This window comes from Asterias amurensis, chromosome 22 (assembly GCF_032118995.1).
Source record: "Asterias amurensis chromosome 22, ASM3211899v1".
Lineage (NCBI taxonomy): Eukaryota > Metazoa > Echinodermata > Asteroidea > Forcipulatida > Asteriidae > Asterias > Asterias amurensis.
In genome coordinates, this window is record NC_092669.1 from 195,275 (window position 1) to 219,463 (window position 24,189).

The 24,189-nt window shown below is 35.6% G+C and overlaps 1 protein-coding gene across 3 annotated transcripts; it reads right to left on the minus strand.

The window, feature by feature from the left end:
* Positions 1–4,544: 4,544 nt before the first annotated feature.
* Positions 4,545–23,360, minus strand: LOC139953730 (uncharacterized). 3 transcript variants are annotated; one of them, XM_071953263.1, is made up of 14 exons: positions 23,277–23,360; positions 12,775–12,869; positions 11,360–11,452; positions 9,852–10,035; positions 9,131–9,202; positions 8,402–8,491; positions 8,057–8,164; positions 7,510–7,578; positions 6,484–6,597; positions 6,016–6,237; positions 5,822–5,865; positions 5,548–5,602; positions 5,077–5,167; positions 4,545–4,641 (listed from the first exon to the last, which is right to left on the minus strand). In XM_071953263.1, exons 2-13 carry the CDS (start codon positions 12,840–12,842, stop codon positions 5,117–5,119), a joined length of 1,170 nt encoding a protein of 389 aa, XP_071809364.1. In that variant the 5' UTR covers positions 12,843–12,869; positions 23,277–23,360; the 3' UTR covers positions 4,545–4,641; positions 5,077–5,116. The 3 variants fall into 3 exon arrangements, with proteins under 3 accessions (XP_071809364.1, XP_071809366.1, XP_071809365.1); XM_071953265.1 differs by lacking the exon at positions 11,360–11,452; XM_071953264.1 differs by lacking the exon at positions 9,131–9,202.
* Between the last annotated feature and the right edge of the window lie 829 nt (positions 23,361–24,189).

Here is a 24,189-nt window from a genome sequence, read left to right on the forward strand (position 1 = left end):
TCTTTGGTAAATTAACACTGTTAATAGCTCTCAACTATTGAAAGCAAAGCGAATCTAGAAATCAACACCCAAACTTTGTTATGTATACGTCGTGAATTAACAAGGCAAGGCACGCCAATTAATTATGTGGATTAAAAATTATTTATTTGACTCACCAAAATGGCTGACCGTGTTTAGTTTGCAAAGTAAAAGGAAAACAACGCAATTTCGAAGCATATAGAGGCACTATACACTATCGGTAAAATCACTTAAAATAATTGTTAGCATAAAAACTAACTTGGAGAGCTGTTGAAAGTATTAAAGCATTGTGCGAAACGGCTCTCTCTGAAGTAACGTGTTTTTTTTTTTTAGTAAGAAGTAATTTTTCACTAAAATATTTCGAGAACTCAGAATTAGATTTTGAGGTTTTGAAATCAAGCATCTGAAAGCACACAATTTGTGCGACAAGGGTGTTTTTTCTTGCAGCTTCTCGCAACTTCGACGACCGATTGAGCTCAAATTTTCACAGGTTTGTTATTTTATGCATATGTTGAGATACACCAAGTGTAATGACTGGTCTTTGCCAATTACTAATAGTGTTCTGTGTCTTAAAAACACTATTTTAAACCATATTTAAACCGCGCTTTTCATAGACCAACTCGCCTGATCCATACAACATGCCCTTCAAAGTACACTTCATTATGTTATAAAGTTCATCAAATTCCTAGAATATACAAGAATCGAGTCGCGTCGTTCACCAAGTGATTGGTTATCACTCTGTGATCAATAAGTTGGGGGTATGGGCGTTGGGGTATAGGGGCGTGGGGGGCAGGGGCGTGGGGGGCAGGGGCGTGGGGGGCAGGGGCGTGGGGGCAGGGGCGTGGGGGCAGGGGCGTGGGGGGCAGGGGCGTGGGGTAATGTTTGGACGCATCCTTCAAAATAACAGAGACGTAACTAATTCTTTATAGAGTATAAGCTTACTGTTTAATGACCTATTGCTCCATAACGTAAGAACATTACACTATAACATCATTGTGTGTACACATCAATATCTAGCACTAACAAAACCTTGTTAATAATTCGATTTTCTGTCACTCGGAACATTCCAAACTAGTCCACTCCCTTCGTGATAAACTGTCATCTAAATAACGATTTCGGTTCTCACACAATTGTTTTAAAATGTTACAAATAAAAACTTTAAAATAAATAATGACGTCAGAAAGGTTTATAATATTATGCAAGGCTGAACCCACCAATCAGAGGGTAGGAGTTAACCACTGCAGGGGCCAATTTCATAGAGCTGCTTAAGCAAAAAATTGCTTAAGCACGAAAATAGCTCGCTTGTTTTACACATGTTACTGGCCAAAATTGTATGCCATATACATTGCTTATGACTAGTATTTAGCTGTTGTTTACTTAGCATAACAATTGAAGGGAGTCTTGGCCGGTAACCTGATTTTACTAAGCAATGAATTTTTTGCTTAAGCAAATTTTTGTGCTTAAGCAGCTCTATGAAATTGGGCCCTGTTATCAACCAATAAAGAGAACTTAATAATAATTTATTCAACATAATTGTCCAATCGGGTGTTATTTAGTAATGAATATTCATATTGCATTTTGCCATGAAAGGCACGTTTGCTGGGGGGGGGGGGGACTTTTGGTTTGTTTCTTTATTTCATTTGTTTCAAAGCGAAACAGAGGAAGGGAATGCCTTGTGTTATTGTTTCATGATGTAGTTTACAAGAGGCCTTTCCCTCCCCCTACACAAACGAGCAAGGTAAACATTTTCCCCTGCCTCATCCAAAGATGTTGTCTGGGTGTTTAACTTCTCACAGGCGCATGAATTAAAAATAAATCAATCTGGAGGTTTTCTTATGAAGTGAAAAAATAGGATAACTGATGATCCAACCTTACAGGTAAAATGTCTGCATTTCCTGTAGGTTAATATACTAGCACATAAATTAGTAGAGAATCTCATATTTTCATCATTTTGGGGATTAACTTTTAAAAATGAACACAGCAAGTCTGTGTTGTCATGGATTTTCACATCTTGGTACACTAGTAAAAATATATGCCATACAACTTAACACCTTAGTTTTAAAAACTGTTTTCCCAGATGATCTTTTTTTGGGGGGGGGATTTAAAAAAGAATGTAGTAAAATGAGTAACATTAAACTGTTACTGCAGTCTTCAGTCCATGAAGTTGCAATATTCTATGGGTGTGGCTTACAGTACAACTTTCCACCAATCAGAACACTCCAAATGTCATGCATATTCATTATACACATGAATAAAACATAACATGCCCACCATTACAAGTCCAATCTTCGGACTAATATTGCCTACAATTAAATGGGAAGGAAAAAAAATCCTATATCTGATAGATGTTCAGTGCATTGAATAACAATTTCTGCCATGATTTGGGGATTCAATTACTTGATCTGAATAGACATGGTTCCCTATGACCACAATTAAAAATACCATGCATTAAATCATTTTGTAAAAGGCACCAGCCCAATATGAAACCATGGTTGTTAAACGACCAATAGCCTTGTTTATAACAAATTATAACTGCTGTACAATAAGCGTTCCCATCAAGTATGTGAACTACATTCATGCATGCATTCAGACACTATTGGTTTGCAAACTCTGTAGAGGTGTCCAGACACAAACAAATGTATATAATGCCCCATGAGATCAGTCCCAAACAAAAAGGCGAGATATTCCCACCATTCTGTCAACCACTACTAATACTAGTAGTGTTTTATAACGCTACATTCAAATTCGAAGTGTGGACTTCGGAACAAGAGTCCACATCATGTAGGTGGTTGAAACACTTTGTGGACCTACCCTCATCCACACAGTGTTATTTACAGTGTTGAGGAATAGGATTTCCCTTTAGTGTATAGTACAAAGAAGTACCCACAGAGTGCATGCAACACAGAGTGCATGCAACACAGAGTGCATGCATGCACAATGCCCAATTAACATACCATAGGAAAAGACTATTAATGCCTGAATTTAAAAAGAAATAGATTAAACACGTATTATTCTATTGAACGTAAAACCATTCAATGGAATTTGCAAAATTATAAATTCACAAAAAATTAGATGAAAGAATAATATTTGAAACAAAGGCTGCAGTAAACGGAAAATATATGACCACAAATGAAAGCATTGGTTACTGTTTTGCTAGCCTACACGACTACCCTTTATATGTTTATGTATACACTGTACAAACAACTATCACAGACTACACAAGGCTTAGGGTAAAGGTCAACATATCAAAGTCAAATGTTTCTGAAACATCATCTATTTCAGCAGCAACTTGTTTTAAAAAGACTAAAGAATACTGGTATTTCTGGAGCCCAAAAGCCTTAAATCTACCAGCATATTGAGGTTGAATCAGTTAATGTACAAATATTGAAGACAAGTCCAAGGACCAAGCCATGATAGGAGCAACTTGCCCAATTAAGAATATTGCCCAGATGAGAACATTCTTCTCAACTATGAGAAAATTAAGTACAATTTGAAACTTTCATGGTGGAAGTAGATAACTAAAAGAGGTTGGAGGTAACACCATGTGAGTACAGTATCTATTTGGAGAAAAGTATTGATTCCTAATCAAGAAAGCCTTCTTCTATGATGCATTGATTTTGCAGCCTTGTGATGTGTGGGGGTGGGGCAACAGGTAGTTGGGCTAGGGTGGGGAGCGAGGTAGTTCTTAAGGAGTGCCAACTGTCCTACTTTGAAGTGTGATCCACATCTATTTTGTCCCCCTACTTTACTTCTCCCAAGCTCCACTCCAGAATAACCCCATCCCAGTCAAACCATTCGCCCAATGACAAAGAAAAAAACAATACGTAAGATGTCACGCAGTGATCATCACAATGAACTCAATCGATAGCAGATCGATCGTAGGCGCAGTGGAAGATAAGGCACATGGAGTTTTTTTGACCTTTGAAAGTCCGCTGGAAGTTACGGTCATCACAATCATACAAGTCAAGATTTAAAAAAAAAAAATACTTTAAAAATGGTACTCTGTCATCTAGAGATGGGTTTTTGTTTTCTTTTTTACAAATAAAGACAAATAAATGCAGTGGAAGACTTCTTTATATGCACATTTTGAAAACACAGTAAACTAGTTATTATGTATAATCGGTAATAAAAAAAAGGCTATAAATAACATGAGGGTCGCACATAGTAACAGTGAGCTGTATGAATTGCATTTTGTTTAAAATGTCATCAGTTAACACACTACATTATTCTAATACACTGATAAATATTCATAAGTCATGAATATGTAAAACTGCTAATATATTCTACAATTAATAACTAAACCTGTACACACCTATTAATAAACCAACATATAAAAGGACAACCCACTCTTACAGGGGGGTATATGAATATTCATTTATAAATAGTGACTTTCAGTAAGTTATTTAATGCCAAAAATAGCATTCTTTGAAATTGTGACCATGGCAACACGATTTAAAAAAGAGAGAGAAAAATCTACATAAAAGACTGGAAGTAACGAATGGATTCTTCCTCCTCCAGGTTTGGGGGGGGGGGAGGGGGTCTACGGCAAGCTTTGAATTGAATCAATTATCTACTAAGCTACTGTAGAGTCTGGCTTGTAACAATGTGAAGTACAGCACACTCCTGTAAAAACAATCAAAACACAAAAACATTCATTCATTTTATCATACAGTTAAATATTTTGTGCATTTATCAGAATTCATCAAATAAAATTACAACAAATAATTTTAAAGATTGCATGGTATTTTCAAACAAAATTCAAAAACATGGTGTAGTTTTATGTACTTTTTGAAAATGCTGCACAGTGGAAAACAAAGTTCATGTGTTTTCATACGATGAACAAATAAATTGAATTGAATTGAATTGAACGATGATGAGTAGGAACAATGCAGTAACAAGTAAACAATCTCATTGTTGCAATTTGGTTTAAAACTTTTGTTGTTGTTGATTGGTTTCATACTGTCAATGTTTTCTTTATAAACAAAATCCTGCTCATAATACAACTGGACTTTTATGGGATTTCCCCCGAGGTTTTTCATTTTAAGATATTGTTCTTACCTGTTTACGTTCTAACTGCACACAAATTGAGAAATCAGTCTTAATTAGAGACTTCATGTTTCTTCAAACTCTCACGGAAATCAGATTTATGCTGGAGATAAAACAAGAAAAGTACGAGACCATATGTAAGATTACACTCCTATTATATTTGCAGATGTAAACAAAAATTCTTGAATGAAAGATCTCATGCGACCTGATAATAATGTCAACTTATAATATAGCACATAAAAGTCCACATAAAAGATGATCAAGGCACTTCACAACGAAAAAATAACAAGACCAAAAATATCTTATCTAACTAATTAACAAAGTAATCTAATAAATTCTTAAACAACAGTTAACAATGTTTACATCATTAAAAAGTATATTGCAAACCAAAAGGGGGGGGGGGGAGAAGAAAAAAAGAAGGAAAAAAGTTGTATTGTAATTTTTACAGAGAAAGATTTAACTGGATAAAGTTGTTTTTCAAACCTGGTCAGTTTTGTCTTCTGATTTCTTCTCTACTTTCTTCAATGTTGGCTTCACACTGCAAATAAATATACAAATCAAGAGTCAGGAATCATCTTACTCAGAACTTGAGACAATCTGATCTGATTGGCTGCATATTGCACCCCAGCACCTTGTAAACCATTACATGGTGCTATTCAAAGAAATCGGTCTCATAATTCAAAGAAGAGACGCACCAAATATTTAAGTACAGACAGAATAGTTTGAGATAAAACTACTGAGGAGAATTGCTACTTACAATCTACCCTTTATTTCCATTGCTCTTCTGTTCAGCTCGTCAATCTACAAAAGATAATCACAACAAAGAAACACAACTGTTACACAAATGTAATATGAATACAAAATTCCTCAAAGCACTTGACGGCAAAATGAAAAGCATTAAGAAAATAAAACATAGAGTAACGAAGAACCAATCACTTTAAAATGTCTTACATCCAAATCTTTATCTCGGACTTCAACTTCTAGATCATATTTATCACTCTCAGCTAGTACGAGTTGCTCATGAAGTCTTTCACAGAGTGCTTTAAGATCTCGTTGACTCATGGAGTCTACATCAACCATCTTAACATTATCATCAATGAATTGAGATTTCTCAGCAGCAGTCTCTGTCTTTTCCTTCTGAAGGTCTTGACCAGCTTTCTTCATCATCATGGCCTAAACACAGAGAAAACAAGTTTTTAATTTTAAAATTATACACTGGGAAGAAATGGTTCGATCCACCCACCTACTTCAAGTTTTGATAAATTAAATATTGAATTGTGTTTTAATGTAATCTATACACCGAACAACATAATATTGCTTCAAATATACCAGTTTATAGATCAAACATCAGTAGTTTTCCGTGACTTTTCCTTTTAATCAGGGTTGAAATTGTTGATCTTGGCGTCTTTTCACACTTACCTTGATATTCATCTTACGACCTGATTTCATTTTGCCCATAAGTGACATTTTCTTCTCAGCGGGTGGAGCCGCCGTTTCTCCATTCTCAGCGGGTGCAGCTGCTTTCTTCTTACGCTACAATCAACAAATAAAGTTATATTTATTTCATTTCTCTGACAAATTAAAACTACAATATTGCACATTCGTAAAAGCATTCATAGATATACATGTACTAGGCCTAATGAAATAATAATAATCAGCTTTTATAAATCACCCTCAACCCCAAAGGGTCCAGAGGTTAAAAATATTAGGCAAGTTAAGAAAATACTGAACAATTTAAGAAAAACAGATAAGAGTGCATAAGAAACTACAACTGACCAAAGACATTTTTTTTACAAATTTTTAAGTAAGTAAGAACAATACTGGACAATTTAAGATAAACTGAGAGCAATTCAAATACAGAGGAATGAAAGAGGACCAGCTTGAGTTTGAAGGATTGCCTAAAAGAAAAAAAGATAATGTCTAGAGGCTCTCCTCTCAAGTTAACTTGAACTTCCGTGGATCATTCTACAGGAAATGCCATCTGTAAACCATCAAATTCACATACAATTCAATTCAATTAAATTTATTATAAACATCACATTAAAATCTTATAATAAAACAAAATCAAGAAAGATTTGTAAAATAGAAAGGAAGAACTATAAAAAGATAAACAGGACAAAATACACAGTGACAGAGATATTTACAATATTATCTAAAAAATGCCTCAAATTCTTAAACAGTGCATGTTCGTACATAAAATACAGAAAAAATGTCATTCAATTGGACACTGTATACAATAATTAAGAACAAATGTTACAAAACATACATCTTGACTTCATTAACAATTCAATTAAAATCAAGTCAATTTTAAATATTTTATTTTTAAGTAAAAAGTTTAGAATGATCCAGAATGAACTAACTTTTCACAGCAATTTAAATAACTAAGATGGCAACCTTTGGGGTCTTCTTTCCTTACTAGAAATAAACTTTAAAAACTACTCTTACCTCTTCTTCCTCTTGTTTCTTTTTGCGATCAGCGTCGGCTTTTGCCTCAGCTTCCTTCCTTTTCCGTTCCTGAATAATAATAATTGTAAAAATAAACATAATAGTAAAGTATTTATAGAGAGCCCCACCCCAATCCAACACTTATGCACTAAGTAATTAAGGTTTGTGGTGACACTATGTTAGAAATCTCCTTTGAGAGTAGTGGTTGCTCCGAGATCTCATAATATGACTTGTGAATACACCAAGAAAAAAGTAAATGTCTTACTTCAACAACGAGAGACAATTATGCTAAGAAAATGTTCGGACTAAGTAAGGTTTGTGGTGTTACCATGTTAAAAGAATCTTTTAGGAGTAGTGGTTGCTCTGAGAGGAGACGGTTTCTGCTTGATGTTTTCAATTAGTTTTCTCTGACCCTCTCCTGGAGAGTTCAATGACAAAAACATGGAGCAGTACAAACCGGCTCTTCTCAGAGGATACAAGTAACTTAAGAACAACGGACTGCCCATCTTTCCCAGCGTGTCTATCCTGAAGTCTTAATCGCTCCTACCTCATCTTGCTTGCGTTTCTTCTCCTCAGCTAGTCTCTGTCTTTCTTCGTCTTCTTCTTGTCTACGTCGTTCCTCTTCTTGAGCTGCTTCTTCTTGCTGCCGTTGCTCCTAATCAATCACAATGTCATTAAGAGGAAGGTGTAACTGACAAAACTTAGCGCCAAGGAAAACTTATTTGTTAGAAGCCAAAAGCAGCTTTCAAAAGCATTTTGAGAAACATTTCACTTCGAAGAAATGTGGTTATAAGGTCAGTTTTAATCTGACTCTGGGAAGCGCTATCCTGCAGTAATGCTTCTTAGACCGGGATTCATTTTCTGACTAGTTCTTCCTGCATGAAACACTTACCTCTTCTTGTCTTTGACGCTCTTGCTCCTCTTCCTGCCTCCTTTGTTCTTCTTCTTCTTCTTGTGCTCTGGCAGCAGCTGCTTCTTCCTCCTGTTAACAATCAGGAATAATAATAGTAATAATGATACAGGCCTGGAATGACATGCAGGCCACCGAGGCAATGCCCTCTGTTACCCTTAGTCTTGGCCTTGGTGCCCCTATACAAGTTATTTTAATGCACTATTGGGTTTCTACCAGTGGTTTAAACAAACATAAATAAAACATAAAGACAACAAATTAAAATGATTAGGTTTGGGGGGAAGTTGACCTGTTTGGTTAATAAATGGAGGCAATAGTTGTTATCATGAATTTGGGGTAACTATGGATAGATGGTTGCTATGGAAGGTTACTATTAATGGATTAAAACTATGCATACATGGTTGCTATGGATAGATTGTCACGATGGATAGATGGTTGCTAAGGAAGGTTACAATGGATAACTATGTCTACATGGTTGCTATGGATATGTGGTAACTATGGATAGATGGTTGCTATGGATTGGTGGTAACTATGGATAGATGGTTGCTATGGATTGGTGGTAACTATGGATAGATGGTTGCTATGGATTGGTGGTAACTATGGCTATGTGGTTGCTATGGGTAGAAGGGTACTACAAATTATGCCATTGCTCTGGATGGGTGGTTGCTATGGGTACGGTGGAGATAACTATTTGAAGTTTCTTTGGATCACCTTGCGTCTCTCTTCATCTTCATTATTGTTCTCCTCTTCCTGTTCAATCTCGTCTCTAGATGGACTGTCAGCCTGTTGACAAGAGTATGACAATGACAATGACAATGACAACAACATAAATGACAAACCTGCAATCAGATGTATTCAAATGTCAAATGATGATGTAATGACAAAGAGTCAATGGTTTTATCAAAATGGAAAGATGACAACGTCAATGATTGAAATAATGACAAAAATGACAATGACAGTGACAATTGTAACATTGTATTAAAACAAGGATAATGAAGTCAGCATGTAAGGTATTGCAGCTGCCAAACAAATGATAAAACATTTACACTCCGTTTATAAGAAAAATGTGATCAAAGAATGAGATAAAACTAATTTTTGTGACTGTGACAAAACTAATTTTCCAAGAACAACTTTTATTTTGAATAGAAATATTTTGCAGTGATACCATGTTGATAACTCTCTTTTGAGTAGTGGTGGTTCTGAGAAGAATCTGAGGGTTCAATGTTTCTGACAGTATACTCTCTCCGTCGTCAGGAGACCGATAGAGACAGCACTCTTCATCGTCAGGTGATGACAGACGGAGAATGTTGAGCCCTCCGCTTCTTCTCAGAACCACCGTCACTTCAAAAAGATTTATTTACATGCTATCACTGAAACAATTATTTATTTATTTTTTTCTTCAGTAAAGTGGTCGTTGGGAGGGTGTACTCACTTCATCATTTTCTACAACTGGTTCTGGCTCTGGTTCTGGTTTACGTTCTGGTTCTGGAGCTGGTTCAGGAACTCCCTCCTCTTCTCGTTGTCGTCTTTCTCTTCTTTCTCTCCTCCGTCTCTCAGCGTCTGTCTCCTCAGTAGGACCATTTGTTTCTATTGTTTCCGATTCACCTGCCTCCAGTCTAATTTTAATAATTAATTGACGAGCCAAAATGTAAATAAGGATTTTAAGATTTCAAAGTTGTTAAGAAGTTTGACAAGTTTCAGTACCGGAAAAAACAAACACTTTTGAGATATGGAGGACACTATATGAGTACACTGTTTGGTTTGGGCGTAAACAGACAAATTTACCCAGTCCTAATAGTTTTATAGTATTGTGTCCATTGTATCTCAAAATGGCTTATAGTATGAAAAGAGAAAATGGAATGAAAACCAATTCATTACACAACTGTATATTGAGTTTCATTATCACAAGAAACAAAACATGCAAAAATTCATTGTATATATATATAAATGGAAAGGAAAAGAGCGTTCACTTGTAGTTCTGAACTGTTCTTTTGACCATCACTCAATCACATGCAATTATCCAAAGCAGTAGCACATAATAGACATGTGTATTTTGAGGAACGCAAGATAGAACAACGCCACCATTTCAAATACATATTTCAAATAACTTCAAAATTGCATCCAGGATTTCCAGAATCCTATTCATCAGTTAAAAGTTCAATCACACAAAAATCATGCTTTAAAGTTTCACTCATGATTAAATCTTATTAATAAATCAAGAATACATGAAACTGCATGTTAAAATTAGAAACAGAAAGCACAATACACAAAGCACAAAGATACATAACTTTGAGAACTTCCTGTAATTTGAGTAACACAACTCTTGGGTTACAACATCTGTAATTCAAATTATGTCATATAGGTTGAATAGGACCAGAAGTAATATTGAACAATAAAACAACAGCATTAACAAGGAAGTATTGCATACCTGGAATTCAATCTTTGAGAGGGCAAGGCCAATTTCAATTTGCAAAGAGTGCACTTTCATCGACAACTCTCAAGAATTTATGAGGCCCTTATTGAATGCCAAGACCACAGAAAATAAAGGTTGTCGCTGGTCATGTTTTTAAAAACTATTTCCATGTTTGCAAGAGAAAACTATTGAAAATAGAAAGTTTGAGTACGGATTTGCATTGATAAAAAGTTATTGCCATACTAATTATAAGTTTTTTAAAGAGTTTTAGAAAATAAATTGTAAAATTTTAACTGGTGTTTAGAGGAAAGTCATTGTGAAAATTTGATTTTCGTCAAAGACAGGCTGTGTCTGAATTAATGGCTGTGGAAGTGGCTATGGCTAGGTTGTTGAAAGCCAATTATCCATAGTTGTAGCCAACGGCTATAGCCACTATAAAGCCATGGCTAAAGCCACTTAATTCAGACATGGCAAACTATTTACACTTAAAGGTTAAACAATAAACAAAAAGTGTTAAATACACGCACAATTCTCTTTTCCGTCTTCTGTTTTCTCGTCTCATTCTTAGCTCTTCCAGTTGCCGATCCACCTCCTCTGGATTTCCATTCTCCAATGCTGCTCTGAAGAAGTTAGAGACAAACAAGGAACCAATACAATCATGCAACACACAAGGTCTGATACTTCATTCTTCTAAGGACTATCTCATGTCATGGCCGAGTGGTCTAGTTCACCAGACCCAAGCTCTGGTGTTTTCAGCAGCAGAGTGTGGGTTCGAACCTCGGTCATGACACTTGTACCCTTGAGGAAGGCACTTAACCACAATTACTTCAGAACGAGTTGGGAGGGTAGGAAATTACCTCCAATGCCTCCATGAAGTATCAAACCTGCACACTGTTATTAGCACAGCAATCATCATAATGCATCCAATTTATCAGAACATTTTATAAAAACAACACAGTTAGTATGTGTATGTAGATCGACTGTGTGTCCAAGTTCATTACAAAGTATGAGATCACTGTCCTACAGTTAAGTTTACCAGAAAAAAAACCAACTTTTCTTCTTTGGAACATTTTAAGAAGCAATAAAGCAAAGGGAATTTCCCTCAATGTCACTTTGGAGTCCAAGCCTCGCCTTATCCTCCTCCTCTCTCATCATTTTATCCAGTGAACCATTAGTTGGCACAACAGTCTAAAATAATAAGGAGGCTCAGCCACATCTTTTCATATGGGCCTACAAGGGACGATCCCTTCACACCAAAGCGGCCAACAAACATCAATCAAGGGTTAGAATGCAATGCATACAGTATTCAATATTAAGTCAACATGCCCAGTGACACACTCAAAATATTAATAACAAATCTGACAAAGAACGTTTTAATGACAAGCGTAAACATTTGGATTGTGAGTAGACCAGGTCAAGTAAACGTCTCTCCAAACAAACACCGACTAGTTTATAATTAAGCATACTAACGCTCTTACTATAGCTCTGTTCACACTACATGGCAAATTCCCGTCCCTTGGGAACTCCTTAGGGATTTTAACCTCACTGTCACCCCATGTTAGTTTGAAGCCCATTACACATAACAGCAATTTAGCAGGGGTTCTTTGCTTTATTTTAGCATGGTTGCAGAAGTTTACTAATTGCACTTTGAGTGAAAGGACAATCAGTGATTGCACTGTCCAAGGTCCCCTGTGAAATCTTCTCAACCATTGCTTAATTTTGTCAGCGGTCCAACTAAAACAAAATTGTACACGGGGGAAATCCAATGTTTGAAAGGACCTTTTAAAATAACTTTTGGAATCTTTGTTAACAAGTTGCTTATTTTTGGTTGTGTTGCACTTCGTGAACAATCACAATCAATTTAAAGTCATTAAAAGGTTTCATACACACATGCTGAATTATTCTAATATTTAAATGAATTTAGAATGGCTGTTCTATTTACTTCTCTGCCTCCCTCTTCCTTCTTCTCTCCTCTCGACGGCGAGCTCTTTCATCCATCTCCTCATCCATCTTGAATTTATAAGGAGTGAATTAGGCCTGGGAAAATGTAAACAAAAACACCAACAAAGGTAAGTATCTATGAATCTTTAAAAAGTCTAGGTGCCCTTTGTAAAGTTCCAATACAAAGGTTAAGGCCTATAAAGGGGTAACAATTTAAAATTAAACAAAGTTATATTTTGCTCAAGAGTTAAGCCCGGTTTCAGTTCTGAATGCGAATAGGATACGGATTTTGATGTCACGGCTCCATTTTTTGCTTTGAATATTTTGCTGGAGTTGAACACAGCTAAACTCTATCGCATTCTCATTTAGAGGAAGTATGAGCCAGGCTTAAGTTTGAAATTCAAAGGTTCTCTTTCAATGAAGTCAGACACACAATTTCAGAGTATGAATTGTCAGACTATGATCAGGCCACTCTGGGAATCCTTCTGCCATGGCTACATCATTCACTTGAGTGATCCAATCCACCCAGCATGTAATCATACACAACCTCTACAGTGGGTTTATAGCTCCATAGTTCCACCATAAACCCATACAAGCAACCAAGCCTGCAATGCAACCCTACAATGCCCAGCAGCAAGGCCAAATCCTTGCCCAATGAATAGGAAATGTTTATTGTTCACATGTTATGTTGTGATTCCCAATTCAGATCTAACACCATAGTACTACCAGTTTGATGGGTAGAAGGGGATTTTAAGTGACTTGTAGATTAAACTAAATGTAATGAGGAAGAAATTCATTCATTATACATTGGATGGAATGGAATCTCATTCTTCTTGGGACAAGGCCACCATCCCAAAAGAAAAACAGCCCTTCCAAATGGTTATCTGTTCAAGACAAAAATTTTAAGGGGTCTCTTGTAGGGCTTTTTTATACATGTAAAAGATAACAAGCACCAAAATCCCAGAGAGAGACATTTCTATCTCAAATAATAAAGTACAAAAGTCAAGCAAACGGCATTCAAACAAAACTATTCCTCCATAAGTCAAAGATGTAGGCCTTCTTTAAATTAAAGGCCAGAGTTTAATTGCATCTCTACTGCAGAGTGACTTCTGATATTTTAAAACAACTTAATGAGGCTTCAAGAATATCCCAATTTAAGTCAAGTAAAGAACGGAACAGCCTGCTAATGATTGGTAAATGTCAACAGCGGTACAAGTAACGTTGTGGCACTGTGCTAATGCAACTATGTGTGTCTGCTGTCTCTTCTCAGACAGAGTTCAGGAACATAAAATATTAACTCAGTGAATTATTTGTTTATAAACCAGAACAAAATGTGTCAGTTGGTACTACGCAAAATGCAGGCCTCAAAATATCCGTAGACACTCACAGCAATTGCTGTGGTGCGCCCTGTGCTTTTGCTGTGGTGCCCTTTGCAAGGTTCCAATACAAACTTACAGTTTCCTCATAGAAATGCCCCTTACCAGAGGAAGATGCTGTGCCCCTTCAAGAGGGGATTTCAAGGCCTGAAAATGTCAGCATGTGCATCCATGGGGAGAACTTTGGTCCAGAAGTCTCTAAAACAAATTCATCCTAAACAGACACTCAAAACATAACAGACAAAGCTTGACTGTTTTTCATAATACTTGGGGACAAGTTTCGGACCTGATTATGAAATTCTTATGGGCAAGGCACTCTTCCTTTTGTGTAGAGCACCTTTAAATCCCAGCAGTTCAAGGTGCACCAAGGACTACATTGCCTCGCTCCAGTCAGGCCTGTATTTAAAACCACATGGGAAGAAAGTCTTGGGTTCATCACTACTGAGTTGACAGCAAGAGATAAAAAAGACATCAATAAGCTGACAGCAAGAGAGAACCAAAAGACATCACTGAGTTGGCAAGGATATACAGGAAGCAATTAAAATACTTGAAATAGGAGGAGATAAATGAGAATACATTAATAGCAAAGACAGGACACTGTAAAGCTACAAGTACAAGTGTTGTCAAGTTCTAAACTTTTAAATCTGGTTAAGTGGTAGGTACATATTGGAGGCTAAAACCATAGGTAAACTAATCCTTAGACAGATCAGCGGGGATTTAATGTAGTTTGGAATGTCAAAAAGGGTGGTGCAATATTTCAAGTTACATCATTAAAAACACATTACATAGAGTCCTGAGAACACCACAGTGAAACTCAGAGATGGACAATAATTTTTTTCTAAAACTGAGGCTTCGACTTAGGTTCCTCATCACAGGCTTCGTCAGTTAAACCTACTTTGAAATATGTGCTTGCGAAGTTGCAGTATGTAGCTTTAGATATGGTTGACAAACCCTAACCTACAACCGAACTATGGTTTCAATAAACCCTAGTAAGAGGACCGAACAAGACCTAGAAAAGACATGAGTAAATAAACATCAATTTTTTTCAAATAGTACATGTACATGGTGAAAGGTCTTCCTTTCTGTATTGTGAGAGAGTTCAAGTTTGTAGAATGTCAACCATTCTAGAGTTTTGATTACATAATATACCCTCGAACTCTGTTATAATTCTAAAGTGTTGTGCTCCATAAATCAGTTATAGTTTACATTATCACTGACCCTCAACATTATACACAATGCTGATTGGAGTGTTTCTAGTTTGTTGAGCTGGTCCCTTAACGTCCTTTAACCTTTTGTAGAGACATGACATACCTTACATACCAAGACTGCCAGTCAGTTCATAGCTAAGGAGGCAAATTGAATGGGGGTGCCCCAGTCACTCATGGTTGATACTTGTGTATATAAAACACTGTCTTGTATACAAAACCCAGGATGCAAGAATAAGTGTTTTACTGAGGTGTATACAAAGATCATTTCCACTGTTTAACCATGGAGGTAGAATTCCCATGGCTCCATGGTTAATCAGACTGAAAAATACATAAGTGTCCATTGTTTGAGGCTGAAACAAATTTAGGGCTTAAATTTTTTTCTAGAAGGGCACAGCAATTTTCCTCTGTTATATGGGCACTGCTAACTTTGGAAAATTTAAAATTGTATTGGAACTTTGCAAAGGGCACCACAGCAAAAACATAGGGCACCACGGCAATTGCTGTGGGTGCCATGGGTTATTTTGAAGCCTGCAAATTCCACATACTTTTATTCAGATTCTCTCAAATCAATTGACATTACTCTCTTCCATAATACAATTTTATGAACTGACCACAGCTTTCTTCTTTTTTAAGCCACAAAAGAAGATTATCAGAGATTTTGTGGCTTTGGTTGGGTTGAAACATCAGGCTACTATTAACTATTTTGTTGCATTTTTAACATAGGTAATTTTGGTTGGTCAGCAGTTTCCAATATCTAATTCTATTTTCTCTTTAAGATCTTTCACCTTGTAATTGTTACAAATATGAACAGTAAACTAACCAGAGATAGAAACAAAGTCAAGAAAGTGATATTTTATACTCAGAAAACCAAACTTGATCGGCCTTTTACAAAGAGTAGTTTGAACCAATTAAATGGTTCACTGCAACTGAGTAAACCAAGATTCTTTGTTGGATTTATTTTCATTATTGATACCTCAGGGGGAGAGTCATTGCCGACAAAAAAGTATGAAACTAGGATCCAAGTGTTTTGAGGTATGTTGAAATGTTCCACCTTTTGGTAATCCCTGGAGTTTATATTTTATAGAGTTTTTAAAAACAGTGTCCTCAGCACTAGAAAAGTAGATCAAAGAGTAGTACTTGTTTTTATGTGGACAAAAAGACAGTTGATTTTTTTCACCAGACCATTTGAATAAGTCTGAATTCAGATAAAAATCTGAAATATTCTAGTCGCGATGATCGTAGGTCATAGAGGAAAATGAAGAGTTATGACCATCGCAATCGCAACTAGAAATATCCAATCCCTGTACATTTCTCTAAATCATGAACTTCATGAACTTGTTACATTCGATTTATCATCCAGCCTGGATGACTCCAAGCGTCTCTTTACGGTTGGTGTAAACTTCAACATTTCCATCAAATATTAGACACACCCTGTCCGGTGTATTGAAAAGGGAATCGGGTTTCCACAATAGGTTTGAGTATGTTTCTAAGTGATCGGATAAAACCATGTCACAATTGACCTTAAGGTCAGAGATATAATTCATGGAGTTTCTCACTGTATCGTTCCACTCAGTGCAAACACAGCAATATGGTTCAAGTCAATAGACTGTTTTGTTATCATTTTGAAATTCAGACGAACAAACGCCAGAAGTTCACTGTCCAAAACTCTAAAAACTGTCCATTAACTGCTAAATTTTGCAAACCACAAAACTGATTTTTCTCTTTTCATCATGATCTCACCTTTTACTTTATAAAACAATAAAACATAATTTATAACAAACAAAAGACACGTTTGATTTTGCTCGAAATTTGGTTCAAATTTATGTCTAAAATGGCAGGCCTTGAAATAACCCAAGTATACATTAAATAAATAGCACTCTACTCAGGTGGAAGTAAAGTATGGCTGACAAAAAGTCAGAAATTCAACAACAACAAATCAATAAAGAAAAATACCAAAAAGTTCATGGGTTAAATTTAATCCAAATCTAAAGCGTAAAAACTCAGTCATTTTATGGTACGGGTCAAGAAATTACAGGGTGCAATTTGGATAAAAATTTGATAACAGGTTCTGACATGTGTGTGGGAACAGAAATACTGTAAACAGGTAACTGCACTTACTGACTCCAAGCTAGTCCTACCCTTGATTGATCTGTGGGTTACTTATTGACAGGCAGTCATCATAGTGTGTTAGCTAGAGGGGTGTCTGGGTGTCTTTTTCACACCCTGTTTTAAATTTTGACACCCTGTTTTATCTGTCATTCACATATGATGTAAATTGTAAGTGAACACTTTCGACACCTCAGTTTTTAAATGTCCAGCCAATTTGGATCCTTTTCAGATCTGGAATTTCGTCTTTAAAAGAGAAAGCCATTTTCATTTTTCAGAGCACATTTCCATTGGAAAAGAATTTCATCTTTAAAAGAGAAAGCCATCTTCATTTTTTAGAGCACATTTCCATTGGAAAAATATTTCATCTTTAAAAGAGAAAGCCATTTTCATTTTTTAGAGCACATTTCCATTGGAAAAGAATTTCATCTTTAAAAAAAAAAGCCATTTTCATTTTTTAGAGCACAATTCCATTGGAAAAGAATTTCATCTTTAAAATAGAAAGCCATTTTCATTTTTCAGAGCGCATTTCCATTGGAAAAGAATTTCATCTTTAAAAGAGAAAGCCATTTTCATTTTTTAGAGCACATTTCCATTGGAAAAATATTTCATCTTTAAAAGAGAAAGCCATTTTCATTTTTAGAGCACATTTCCATTGGAAAAGAATTTCATCTTTAAAAGAGAAAGCCATTTTTATTTTTTAGAGCACATTTCCATTGGAAAAGAATTTCATCTTTAAAAGAGAAAGCCATTTTCATTTTTCAGAGCACATTTCCATTGGAAAAGAATTTCATCTTTAAAAGAGAAAGCCATTTTCATTTTTTAGAGCACATTTCCATCGGAAAAGAATTTCATCTTTAAAAGAGAAAGCCATTTTCATTTTTTAGAGCACATTTCCATTGGAAAAAAAATTTCATCTTTAAAAGAGAAAGCCATTTTAATTTTTCAGAGCGCATTTCCATTGGAAAAGAATTTCATCTTTAAAAGAGAAAGCCATTTTCCTTTTTTCAGAGCGCATTTCCATTGGAAAAGAATTTCATCTTTAAAAGAGAAAGCCATTTTCATTTTTAGAGCACATTTCCATTGGAAAAGAATTTCATCTTTAAAAGAGAAAGCCATTTTCATTTTTTAGAGCACAATTCCATTGGAAAAGAATTTCATCTTTAAAAGAGAAAGCCATTTTCATTTTTCAGAGCGCATTTCCATTGGAAAAGAATTTCATCTTTAAAAGAGAAAGCCATTTTCATTTTTCAGAGCGCATTTCCATTGGAAAAGAATTTCATCTTTAAAAGAGAAAGCCATTTTCATTTTTAGAGCACATTTCCATTGGAAAAGAATTTCATCTTTAAAAGAGAAAGCCATTTTCATTTTTCAGAGCGCATTTCCATTGGAAAAGAATTTCATCTTTAAAAGAGAAAGCCATTTTCATTTTTCAGAGCGCATTTCCATTGGAAAACCTTTAAGTCAAAGGGAAATTTTTGAAGAGGCACCAAGGCCAAGAACAGGGGCAACAGAGGCCATTGTCTCTGCTTAGGCCTGTCATGGGCCTGCATGTAATTCTAGGCCAGTGATCCTAGCAAAAACCTTGTAGCCAGCTGTTACCAGTTTACTTTCTGATAACATAATTATAAATACCCAAGACAGTTTAAATCCATTCTAATTGACTGCAAGGATATCACATCATAGTGCAATGATGGAACGCATGGTATAGACATGGTTGGTAAAAACTATTCAAACACATGCTAGTCAGTTGGCACGCCAGCTTACGCGGGTGCTAATTTACAAGTAACGCAATCAATACACAGTGGTAGTGCTTACTACTCAATGCATAATCTATGAAAAATGTGAGCCAATACCCTCAACTGTTGCTAGTGTCATAATGCAATTGACCGTCAATGAAACAGATTCCATCTATAAAACGGAAAGGATTTACAGATTTTCTTAATAAATTTTTCAACAAAAAGGGCATTTTTAAAAGAGTAGTGACTCGGTCTTAAATGGCCGTTTAAAATCTTGCAGGGTGGCTGCGCACTAAAAGGACTTTCCCTTCGACCCATTCCATATATCGAATGGCCACAACCCTACCTGTTTTAAAGTCTGTATAAAAGTCGGTCGCCCGCTCTTTCAATCCATTTACATCTCCTCATTTCTTGGACACCAAGGAAGGGGTTTAAACTTAAGCAGAATTTTGAGTAAGTTGACTTGAATTGAATGTCAAGCAAATCTCAGATCAAAATGGCAGTTTACTAATACCAATTCCCTTTAGAAAGAACCATGCAGAGAGGTTTTCACCATCAATACATTTTCCATGGAACTCTCTCAACCTTCGCCCCCACCTCAAGCAAACTGTCGAAAGTGCTTTGAAATCCATTTCTCTACAAAGACAAGACTGTGTAGCCTTAGGCAGTGCATTGTAAGACATTCATGACACAAAATGTAAATTTGTACAACTTTACTGTAATGTTCAGCATTTACTCACTGCTACAGCCCTAAATGGTCAATCACGATTTCCGTGTAGTTGATATAAAGTACACGCGTATGGACTGGTAAAAAAAGTTAACGAACTTGTGAAATGAGAAAGTAACTGGTTATTCTCCAGCAAGGTCAGTTACTTTTATTCACAGGCATCTAACTGCAGTCTGTCACAAAAAAAACAAGTGTCAGGAACAACTGAACTTTAAAGCCATTGGACACTTTCGGTACAGAATTTTTTTTTTTAAGTTCACAGATTTACAACAGGGTTTACAGAAGGTGATGGTGAAAGACTTCTCTTGAAATATTATTCCATGAAATGCTTTACTTTTTGAAGAAAACATTAAAACAATTATCAATTCTTGATCTCGAGAATTACAGATTTATTTTAAACACATGTCATGACACGGCGAAACGCATGGAAACAAGGATGGGTTATCCAGTTATTTTCTCCCGACTCCGATGACCGATTGAGGCTTAGTTTTCACAGGTTTGTTATTTTATATAGAAGTTGTGAATACACAAAGTGTGGGCCTTGGACAATACTGTTTACCGAAAGTGTCCAATGGCTTTAATGAAATGGCACAGCTGAGAAACCCAAAACGATGAAATCAACTGAATATTTGCTTGACTGTATTTATTATTTTACAGTAATTTAGGCCAACAAGCAAATACAGTCAAAATTTAACTAGTCATATCAAGAGTCCTTGCACAAAACTCTCCCACAGTAAATCAGTTTTTAAAGTCACAAAGCGTATCCAGTAAATTGTTCCCAACAAAAAGCACGATTCATTCCACTCTGCTGAGTAATTTTCCACTTCACTGATCACATTTCGGGAATTTCTTAGATAATATTGTCTATACACAACTCAAAAGAGCAAAAGTACAATGTGAGTCAAGGTTTAGTACTAAAATTTACAACCAGGAAACACTGAACTGAAGATTCTGGTTCATTCTCAGCGAGATAGGAGAGGAATTTTTTTAAATTTACTTAAAAATATATCTACAACATATTTTGGTGGGACTTAACAAATCAGTCTATTTAGAATTACCAGAAATAATTTGACATTTGTTTCAATTTAATGTGACAACATTTTATATATTGCTACAGTGTAAGTGTACCCACATTTATATTTAAAATATAATAGGAAAACTAAATGGTCACGAGTGGCAAGATGACAATAATGAATTCTAGTACTTTGAGAATATTTGTTTACTTTTTAAACTAGGAAAGTTATCAATACTTCCGACATTCAATCCTTTCAAAAAACATAAATTCTTCTTTTGAGAATCTTTTCTTAAAAAAAATAAGGAATTGCCGAGTTGATTCACGAGTTAAAAATATTGAACTTTCCGTCGATTTTGACTCATCATACAAACCCACAGGAATGTTTAACTTGTGAAACTCTTGCACATATTTGTTAAAGAGACTATAAATAAGTCTATTATATTATTCAATTTACCTCAATATTTTCCCAGCCCTATTCTTTTCCAGACTGCTTTATTTTCCCAATAAATTCCAACTTTATAAGTAACCATTGTGTTTATTGTTTAGTTCAGAGAGTGCATGTGGTACAATGTACATTACATTATACACTTTCAACACAACCTTTTATGGCTAGCCTATAAAGCCCACCCCTAGACAAGTGCCATTGACTCCAGGCAATGGATCATACCATTACACTCACAGGTAAGAACTATGGCAAGATAAAGAGGGTGAAGGTCATTTAGGAGTGAGCCTAGTTCTAAAAAAAATTACCACAACATAGGATTCCTAGCTATTCAAACATTGCAACTTAATATATCTAAAAAGTCAATTTTTCTTGTGATTTATTATTTGATAAATCTTAACATAATTTTGAACTAAAAGTTTGCAATTGTTTTTTCTAGTGTCGAAAGTTCTTACGGTGATGGAAATTAAAGTTCATTATAACAAAGTTCATTGCAGGTATGACGAATGAACTTTCAGTTTCTATAAATTTAACCTATTTATAAACGCACAAAAATTAATGTGGAAAAGGGCATTAAATCGCAAATCAACTATAAATTCATCTTTATCAGTTACAAAATTTAAAATAGCTTTTTAATGAAGTTCAATTTCAGCCACAACCAGTAGATAAGTTACTGGTAAACTTGTTTTAGAAATAAAAACTGTACACAACAGCAAAATAAAAGAACAGGTAATGATTTGTTTATTTAACCCTGACAAACTATGGAGTTAGGCAAGGAATGAGGTAGTTGCGAGGTAGTTCCAGAGGAGGGTTACGGCGGCTGTCGGGAGGAGGGTTACGTAATCGCAACTAGAAATGATGAGGCTAGTGTATGGTCTCAATCCTCCAATATCATCTTGTCACTTCACACCAACTTGTATGAACCAAGGAGGTAGAACCTCCATATATGAACTAAGATGATTGGGATGCTTTGCCCAGTCCTTTATTTTCCTTCACTATGGAAATTGGCTACTGAAAAATTTGACGACGCTCAGCGCAATTTCATACTACTAAGTATTCTATTTCTAAGCTGGTGTGGTACTCGTTATAAAAAGTTTACTCTACCAATTCAACCAATTCAATGGATAGGTTTACCTTTTACCTTTTCTTTTTCTGATTTGTGATAAAATGGCAGGGAAATTGTTTGATGAGGGAAATAAAGTCTGAAATTCATAAATTTCCCGCATTATTACATAATCGTTTTCCACTCAGTCAGAACTCATCATGTACTTCACTACCAATAAACAAAATTAAACATAAGATTAAAAAACACCAAACCATAGTTTTAATTAATTGCTTATAAAATCCCAACTAATTCTGTGGAGCAATGAAGGGTATCAACCCAATACAAAATACTTATGACAGTTCCTTACCCCCACATTTTATACAATCCAAAATAACCATCCCTATTGCAAAATGAAACGTTCACAAGTAACACAAACAGACCACACCACGAATAAAAAAAAAAGACAAATTACAACTCGACATGTTGCCTTAAAATGGCACCCAACGAGTTTCTAGAGCAGTATACCATGGGCATGATTGGTAGGACAAACCAAAGCTAATCTACTTAAGTTTTTCTACAATGGTAGTCCCTTCATTGCCTAATGAACAATTAATGGAATAAATTACTCGCGAGAAAATCATAATAAATCAATGTCATCAAACTTCCCAATCGAGTGTACAGTACTTCGACATCGTAAACTGGTTTCGTGTACAGTCTTGACTAAACTTCGAAGTTTTTAACAGTTTAATTTCACATTTAGCAGTCATGACAGCTTCTAAGAATTCACCAATAACATCTGAAAGTTATGAACTAAACACTGAAGGATTTTGAGGAAAAAAGCTTACCTGGGAATGATCGAAAATGGAGAATAAATCCCGTCCTAGTTTTTTAGCGATGTTCCCTTTTGACACCACACACCGAGGACAGCGAGTTCTACAAATCACGTGACACAAGAACCAATCACTGATTGGTCAGCTGAAGCAGCAACTATTCTTGCTCTTACATCAAGTGGGTTTACACCCGTTGAATAAATCAAAGTTTGTCAACTCGAATCAAATTCTTGCGGTCAAAATTCACCCTTGTTAATAAAAAAATGTACTCTTCACTGTCGTTACACAGTAAAATCTTTTAAAAAAGAACAAATTGATAGTTAAAGGAAGAGACACTGGTTGACAGCAATTTAATATGCTGATTTAAAAGGAAAAATTAAAAAGTTCATGACTTTTGTAGTCGAAGCAGACGACAGAAAACGATACGTTTTGAACACATAATGGAAGAGTCGATCGTTCATTCCTGGGGTCGACGTTCCTCAATAATTATGAACCATCCCATGATCCCTCTTTGGTAAAAACGGACTCAGCTTTAGCTCTTTGGTAAAACCATCATAAATTCGATAACTTTTAATTTAAACTATCCATGAAAGAGTTGCCATGGGAATTATCAAAATATAAGAAAAAGTTAATTGTAAACATATTTGCCCATATTTGGAAATGTTGACTTAATTACGTAATGTTTGCAAGTCATCATTGTTGGCGATGTTAATCTTTGAAACGCTCTCAGTACCTGATCTCCATGTAGATGGCCGGAGTTTATTTCTAGCGACACCAAAATAAACATCTGTTTACACGACAGGCCTTTAGGGATTATCCAATATTAATATCGTGTTAAGAATTTCAACAATTCTGTTCTTGTTTGCTGTTAAGTGATCGTTCCTTTTAGGAAAGATTTGTGGGTCTTAAAATATTTTCGATTTGTGGC